Genomic DNA, 9052 nt, shown 5'->3' with positions numbered 1-9052 from the left:
GTCACAGGAATCAGTCTCATGTTCTCCACTCCTCCATGACCATCACAGTAGCTGCTCAGGATACGGCCTGGTCCAGGATATAAAAAACCTTGGGATCATCTCGTCGTTGGTCTTGGATCGAATCAGTGACTCTGCATAGTCTGAGGGCCTCGGGAAGAGTATCCCCAGGTGGAAATGGAGAATCCCATTTGCCCCTGGCATGTCTTTAAAACATGACAGGTTATTCACTCCAGTATTTTCAATGGACTTTCTGCGCTAGCCTGTTGCTACTGACGGCGCTAGTGTTTACAGCGGTCTTTCATCTCGTTTTACACTTGAACAACTAAATGAATGGTCAAGTCTATTTAACTGAATGTAATATAATAACATTACAACATCAATGCTGTAAAAACAACCTTGTGAAATTGAAAATACTCACATTAACCTTCCACCGGATGTTCATCGTTGGCTTTAAAACTGGAGCTGTGCATAGAGCCCATTGAATGTTTTTCATGTATTTCAGTGGTTTTCGTTGTCATTTCTCGAAAATATGGTCTGTCATTTCACTGTTATGCAGATGACACCCAAATCTACCTGCCTTTGAAACGACGTTCAAATGGGCTACAGACCCTTATGCTCTGCTTGTCGGATGTGAAAGACTGGTTGTCCTTGAACTTTCTAGATTTTAATGAAAGTAAGAGTGAAATGATTTTGTTCGACCCGTCAAACTCTTCCAGAGCACTGATAGTTAATCTAGAAAAATTAAGTTTTTCTATGAAGCCCTGGGTAAAAATCTTGGTGTTATTCTAGATGATGGCTTGAGCTTTGACAAACAGACAAATGCAGTGGTCCAATCCTGCTTCTTTCAGCTTCGACTATTAAAAACGGTTAAATCTATTTTATCTAGAAATTTTTTTTTTAAATAATCCATGCGTTTATTACCACTAGATTGGACTATTGTAACTCATTATACTTTGGGATTAGTCAGAAAACCTTATCCCGGTTACAATTAGATCAAAATGCTGCTGCAAGGCTTTTAACAGGGACCAAGAAACATGAGCACATTACACCAGTTTTACACTCTCTGCATTGGCTGCCTGTGCACTATCGAGTCACTTTAAAAATGCTGCTCTTGGTTTTTAAATCTCTAAATGGCCTGGCACCTTCTTATCTGTCAGACATTTTAATTGAGCATCAGCCTGGTCGGTCTCTTCGGTCATCTAACCAGAGACTGTTATTCATACCTAAGTCGAGGCTGAATGCAGAGGTGACCGTGCTTTTGCAGTAGCTGGTCATAGGTTGTGGAATGATCTGCCCCTCTGTATCAGATCTGCTTCATCCCTGTCTGTTTTTAAATCTAGGTTAAAAACTTACCTCTTTGATTTGGCATTTTATCAGTGAAAAGTGTCTGTTTTAGCAATAATTTAATAATTTTATATATACATTTGTTTTTATCTGTTTTGATTTGTACTGTGCAGCACGTTGGTCAACCTCTGGTTGTGTTAAATAGTGCTATAGAAATAACATTGACATTGACATTGACATTTTTAAAATAAAAAAAGATGAGAAGCACATTTCTAAAGCACATTTCCAAGCTAAAAGGCATCTGACCTGTAGCAGACATTTGCTGACGTCGCTGGCACACAGAGCTTTATTGCAGCCGCTGATGAGGCTCAGAGAGGACAGAAGAAACAGCACAGAGATCAGGACGGGACAGAGGAACAGAGCCGGCCGCATCCTGACCAGAACCCCTCACACCTGCGCACACACACACACACACACACACACACATGTCAATTAAATTAAGTTATAGATGCTGTAAAGGAAACCGTATGAAATTGAAAATAGTCACATTAACCTTTCACCGGAAGTTTATCGGGGGCTGAAAAACACTTGCATAGCATATAGCCACACTGTCATATTAAATTAACTATATTTCAGTATTACAGACCTTACAATAATCATTTATTCATTAATTTTCCTTCAGCTTAGTCCCTTTATTCATCAGGGGACGCCACAGAGGAATGAACCGCCAACTATTCCAGCACATGTTTTACACAACGGATGCCCTTCCAGCTGCAACCCAGTATTGGGAAACACCCATACACACTCATTCTCTCTCACACACACAAATACAGCCAGTTTATTCAATTCCCCTATAGCGCATGTGTTTGGACTGTGGGAGACACCGGAGCACCCGGAGGAAACCTACACCAACACAGGGAGAACATGCAAACTCCACACAGAAATGCCAACTGGCTCATCTGGGACTCGAACCAGCGACCTTCTTGCTGTGAGGCGACAGTGCTAACCACTGAGCCACCATGTCGCCCCTTATTATAATCAATAATAATTATTTTTTAATCGATATACTTTGGTATAATCCAAAATCCTTTTCAGCCATTTGTCAGCATGAAGATTTTAATCATTTAAAAAATATAAAAATGAAATGAGAATATGAGATCCTCTTTTTTTTAGATACGTGACCCTGGACCACAAGAAAAAAAGTATTATGTTGGGCGGGTATAATGTGTGGGTCATAATTATTCTAGCAATATGCAGTTTTGCTTAGTTTTGTCATTTTTATTTTGCACATAAACAAGTTATTTTTGACATATATTCAATGTTATTTTAGTGTTGTTTATTTGCTACAACTAACAGCTAAATATCTGAATTATATTATTTAGATTTTAACAATATGCATTTTTGCTTTGTTTTGTAATTTTTCAAAACTAAAATATTTTATCGGCACCAATAGCCTAGTGGTTAGCGCGTCAACACATGGCACCGAGGTGCTCACGGTGACCCGAGTTCGATTCCCAGCTCAAAGTACTTTTTCAGCCCTTCCACTCTCTCTGCTCCGCATACTTTCTTGTCTGTAAATCTCCACTGTTCAATCAAAATAAAAAGGTGAAAACCCCTAAAAAAATTTTTTTTTAATTATGTTTAATGTTTAAAATAGGTCAAAACATGCATTTTTTTAGGTCTTTAATATAATGAAATTTCACATTAACCATCTGTAGCATTTGCTTTTATATGTTTTGAAAAATAAAATAAAAAAGATAAAAACAAAAATCAAATTAAAATGAAATAAACTGATAAACATAAATTAAACAAAAAAAAACAGATCAAATGAAATAAAATAAAACAAAATAAGGAGATAAAAATACATAACGCGAGGGTCCAAATTAGAGATTTTTCTTTTATGCCAAAAATCAGGAGCAATTCAAGTAAAGATCCTTTTAAGTAAAGATATTTAGCATTTTTTTCTACCGTAAATATATCAAAACTCCATTTTTATTAGTAATAGGCATTGCTAAGGACTTATTTTGGACACCTTTGCCTTGTAAGGCTGCGCATCGATGGATTTGCTCTTCAGTGTTTGGACTTTCAGCAGTGAAAATTAAACCACACTGAACTATACTGAACTTCAACTCTGAAAGCTGGACTGACACTGTTTCAGTTTACTAGATCTTCTATGTGAAGCTGCTTTGACACAGTCTACAATGTAAAAGCGCTATAGTAATAAACATGAATTGAACCTTTAAATGTGATTTTCTGAGTATCTTTTATCTCAGATTTTGTCAGGGTTGTGAAATGTGGCTAATTTTAGTCATATCCTAACAAAGTATATATATATGAAGCTTTCAGATAATGCAAAAATCTCAATTTCCAAAAAATGAACACTCATAGATAGGGCCAGACAGAATCTGCGGATATTTTTTGCTATTTCTGTGAAGAATTTTGTAAAAAAAAAAAATAATAATAATAATAATAAAAAATCTGCAGATTTATGTTGAATGATTTTGTGAGTATCATAACTAAAAACTTAATATACGAAATAAAAATAATAACAACAACTCTTATTTAATGTTTACATTGCAAATCCAGTTAGATCCACTTATTTGGTAAACAAAGCAAGTCTCTAATATAATGTATCTGCAAAAAGACAAAAACTATTACTGTACAAACTAGGGCTGCACAATATAAGGCTTCAGCATCGATATTGCAGAGTGTGCGCATATGCAATAGTCACATCGCAAAGATATGCAATGTCCAGTCTGAATTATAGTTGACCAGGAGCTAAAGAATTGTATTTAATCAGTGTATTAATATGGACTTTATTATGATCAAAAAACATTTAATTCTTAGAATTGATGTCTTGTTTCTAGTCCAAATATCTACATTTCATTGTGAAAACACGATTATTTCACTTAGCCCACTGGCAGATCACTTCCTTTAATCAAGCAAAATCTCTTAACTTTCTCTTTATTTCTTCTGACAGTGAAAACTAAACAATATTTTTACTTGATCTAAGATTTTTTTTATATTTGGACAAGAAACAACGTAGGAAAAGAATTATTTTTGCATTGTGAATAATCAATTTCTGTACCTGAATACTGTTAGACTCCCCAGAAAACCGTCAAATTCAAGCTATTCAAACCATCGAAACTGTATTCATATCATAATATATATCACAAAAAAAATTAAATATCGCAACTTCAGATCTAGGCATGTGACGATAACCGTTTTCAAAGTTTGATTAGATTAGATTCAACTTTATTGTCATTACACATGTACAAGTACAAGGCAACGAAATGCAGTAAGGACGAGGTCCCACCAAGACATATATATATCATATACCGCGGATTGGAAAAGTCAAGGTTTTAAAACCGCCAACATTTCTGTAATACCATTCCTAAGGTATGTGTAAGACTTTTTATTTATGTTTTTTTTTTTGTTTGTTTGTTTTTTAGGACAACAGTATCTCCAGCAGAAAAAATATCCAAAGCTGCCATTTTAAATTGTAGAAATCAGAAATCAGTGTTTTTGAAACGAATGAAGACAAGCAGAAGTCAGCAATTCATTGTAATTATTCAGCCTGACATGTTCACTGCTCCAAACTATTATAAATCTTTCAAAAAATAAAATATATTGTGTTCAAAGGAGAAAAAGTTCTTGTTTTTTACCCAGACATTTAAAAAGAATATATTTTAGAGCAGTAATCATGATACCGTCAAACCATGATATTTTTATCCAAGGTTATCATACTGTCAGAATCTTACACCGGCCTAATCAGATCTTCCCAACATTGTGCAGCCCTATTACAAACTGTATTGTACAGAAATCATATGAACATTAGTCAATAATATTACTGAAATCAATTTAAAAACTGAATAAATAAAAATTTACACAAGTAAATAAACTCAATGATGGGTGAAAAAGCAGCATATTTCTGCATGTGCAGATTCCGGCCTACTTATGACTGATTTTGTTGTCCAGGGTCACATATAGGCATGGGCCGGTATAAGATTCTGACGGTATGATAACCTTGGATAAAAAAATCACGGTTTCACCTTCTCATGGTATTGCGATTACTGCTCTAAAACATATTATTCTTAAATGTCTTGGTTAATAAATGTAACTTTTCCCCCTTTAAAAACAATATATTTTATTTTTTGAAAGATTTAAAATAGTTTGGAGCAGTAAACATGTCAGGCTGAATAACTCAAATGAATCATTGACTTCTGCTGTCTTCATTCGTTTCAAAAACACTGATTTCTTTATAATTTAAAACGGCATCTTTGGATATTTTTTCTGCTGAAGATACTGTTGTCCTAAAAACGTAAATAAAATAAAAAAGTAAATAAAAAAGTCTTAAACATACCTTAGAAACGGTGTTACAGAAAATGTTGGCGGTTTTAAAACCTTGACTTTTCCAAACCACGGTATACCTTGAAAATGGTTATCATCCCATGCCTTGTCACATATTATAATAAGACATTCACTTTACAGTATTACTTAGCTTTTAAAGATATAAATTTACCTTTGTTCCAGAGGCAATACGGCGTTACAACATTACACTTTAGAAAGTTTTAAATTTGCATTTCTAATACATGTGTCTTTCCAAGGTTTTTTTTTTTACTATTTACGAAGTTATTTATGAAGCATGCTGGATTGTTGTTGTTGTTTTTTTACTATTTACGAAGTTATTTATGAAGCATGCTGGATTGTTTTTTGTTTTTTTACTATTTACGAAGTTATTTATGAAGCATGCTGGATTGTTTTTGTTTTTTTACTATTTACGAAGTTATTTATGAAGCATGCTGGATTGTTTTTGTTTTTTTTTACTATTTACGAAGTTATTTATGAAGCATGCTGGATTGTTTTTGTTTTTTTTTACTATTTACGAAGTTATTTATGAAGCATGCTGGATTGTTGTTGTTGTTTTTTTACTATTTACGAAGTTATTTATGAAGCATGCTGGATTGTTTTTTGTTTTTTTACTATTTACGAAGTTATTTATGAAGCATGCTGGATTGTTTTTGTTTTTTTTTTACTATTTACGAAGTTATTTATGAAGCATGCTGGATTGTTTTTGTTTTTTTTTACTATTTACGAAGTTATTTATGAAGCATGCTGGATTGTTTTTGTTTTTTTTTACTATTTACGAAGTTATTTATGAAGCATGCTGGATTGTTTTTTGTTTTTTTACTATTTACGAAGTTATTTATGAAGCATGCTGGATTGTTTTTTGTTTTTTTACTATTTACGAAGTTATTTATGAAGCATGCTGGATTGTTTTTTGTTTTTTTACTATTTACGAAGTTATTTATGAAGCATGCTGGATTGTTTTTTTATTTTTTTTTTTTACTATTTACGAAGTTATTTATGAAGCATGCTGGATTGTTTTTGTTTTTTTTTACTATTTACGAAGTTATTTATGAAGCATGCTGGATTGTTTTTTTATTTTTTTTTTACTATTTACGAAGTTTTTATGAAGCGTGCTGGATTGTTTTTTGTTTTTTTACTATTTTCGAAGTTATTTATGAAGCGTGCTGGATTGTTTTTTGGTTTTTTTTACTATTTACGAAGTTATTTATGAAGCATGCTGGATTTTTTTTTTTTTTTTGTTTTTTTACTATTTACGAAGTTATTTATGAAGCATGCTGGATTGTTTTTTGTTTTTTTTTACTATTTACGAAGTTATTTATGAAGCATTCTGGATTGTTGTTGTTGTTTTTTTACTATTTACGAAGTTATTTATGAAGCATGCTGGATTGTTTTTTTTTTTTGTTTTTTTACTATTTACGAAGTTATTTATGAAGCATGCTGGATTGTTTTTTGTTTTTTTACTATTTACGAAGTTATTTATGAAGCATGCTGGATTGTTTTTTGTTTTTTTACTATTTACGAAGTTATTTATGAAGCATGCTGGATTGTTGTTGTTGTTTTTTTTACTATTTACGAAGTTATTTATGAAGCATGCTGGATTGTTTTTTGTTTTTTTACTATTTACGAAGTTATTTATGAAGCATGCTGGATTGTTGTTGTTGTTGTTTTTTTTACTATTTACGAAGTTATTTATGAAGCATGCTGGATTGTTTTTTTTAAACACTGTTTGTAAGTGATTTGTCTCTTTATGTTTTCGTTGTATCGTGAAATGCTATTACCCTAATCTAATTGCCCCTGGTGGGACTTATAAAGTTGTTAAACTTAAACTTAACATAAATATAACTGCAACACCTGAGTGATATTATATCACCAAAAATGTTTTTTACTAGCCAAAAAAGTTATTTAAAACTTTAAAGTAGACACTTGATATGGTTTTAATGTACAGTAGCCTGTGTAAAATCACTTCAGTGCATTTAATATGATGCAGATTCCTTAATGGATCATCATCACACACTGTCATACAGTATAATTTCCAAACACATCACAAAAAGCTAACGTTATAGCAATAAAAGCTGAGTATTATTGATACTTTTACTCATAATAAAACAGATTTGCTCCAACTTTTCTACTTAAACTTGAAAAACATAATTCAGTTACGTCACAATGAGGCAAATTAACTACAGATTTGGAATGCAGAAGACTAGGAAACTTTTCAGTCGTGCTGTTCAATCCCTTCACTCCTACGAAACGCATGTAAACAAAGAAAAAGCTAGGTATGAACGCCTCAGCGACTCGTCTACTTCTTAAATTAGCCTAAAAAAAACACCCTGACGTCCGAAAGCGCTGGTGTTGTTCAAACATGACGCAAAAACTCTCCGGTTTATCACGTCACAGGTCTAGGTCTGGCATACGTCACATCTGCACATACGTTTGACAGATAAAGCACGCGTAACGTTACTTACTGTGTGACTTCGAAGCTTTCTCGACACTTTGAGGGTTTTGTCTCTATTTCTCTCTCTCTCATACGGCTCTCTTGTCTTGGCTGCTTTTACTCTGAATAGAAACATGAGCAGCTTTGATTCATCGAAATGGAGGAAATGAGTAGAAAAGCGATTAGCCTAGATTCCGAGTTTCGAGGGGGGCGTGGTTTATCTGACCGGATGTTGTTGTTGAGGACGATTTTTTTCAGATTATATTCGACTTGTGAAAGGTTTTATTCACAAACACAAATTCGCAGGCTCATTCCTTCACACTTTTCATTGGAATATGTGCATTTATTAGAGTACAAATGAAATCAAAACTAGCTATTTTGATTTTGTTAGTTCACATTGCTAGTTTTGTGGTGAGCAATTCATCTGTGCATGTCATTACGAGGAAAAAAAAAAGTTGTTTGCCCTTGTAATCTAAAATTGAAATCTGAAAATGCACTTCCTTAACAGTTAAATTCTCAGATTACGTTTGTCTGAGGTATTGGGCGTGGTTAACATACTTAGCCACGCCCCCTCCAGCTGTCAGTTTGACAACAAACAGAAATGGTGAGCAGGAGAAGTCTGTTAGGCTGTAATAACTCTCCCCAAACCCTTTTCCAGATCTTTCAGAATGAAATGCTTACTTAACTACATCTAATCAGCTCACATTGGAAAAAAATCAAGCCACGCCCACCAACAGCGAAATATGACAATTATATTCATAACTGTCACATATAGAAGGAAAAACAAATAATATTAACAGGAAAATAAACCAAAAACTAATGTGGTTTGCTTAAATGGATTTAAATGAATTAAAGCTACATAATACAGAGCGACAAAAGACAATTCTGATCAACAAGGATTTATGTGTCCTTTAAAAGGTTGTCATAATGCATCAAAAATTTTGCACTTTTGTTATTTTAGTAAGT

At 33.3% G+C, this 9052-nt stretch overlaps 1 protein-coding gene across 1 annotated transcript in view; it reads right to left on the bottom strand.

Moving 5' to 3' along the window:
- twsg1a (twisted gastrulation BMP signaling modulator 1a) overlaps positions 1–8244 on the bottom strand; it is a 46325-nt gene extending 38081 nt beyond the window's left edge. Inside the window, exons 1-2 of the mRNA XM_056445822.1 lie at positions 8118–8244; positions 1591–1737 (exon numbers count right to left, since the gene is read on the bottom strand). Coding sequence (XP_056301797.1) covers positions 1591–1716 — 126 coding nt within the window. The 5' untranslated portion in view covers positions 1717–1737; positions 8118–8244. The remainder of the gene's footprint in view (positions 1–1590; positions 1738–8117) is intronic.
- Positions 8245–9052: the final 808 nt, after the last annotated feature.

Source organism: Danio aesculapii, chromosome 2 (assembly GCF_903798145.1).
Source record: "Danio aesculapii chromosome 2, fDanAes4.1, whole genome shotgun sequence".
NCBI lineage: Eukaryota > Metazoa > Chordata > Actinopteri > Cypriniformes > Danionidae > Danio > Danio aesculapii.
The sequence above is the reverse complement of the archived record's forward strand: the minus strand, read 5'-3'. Positions and strand labels throughout refer to the sequence as shown.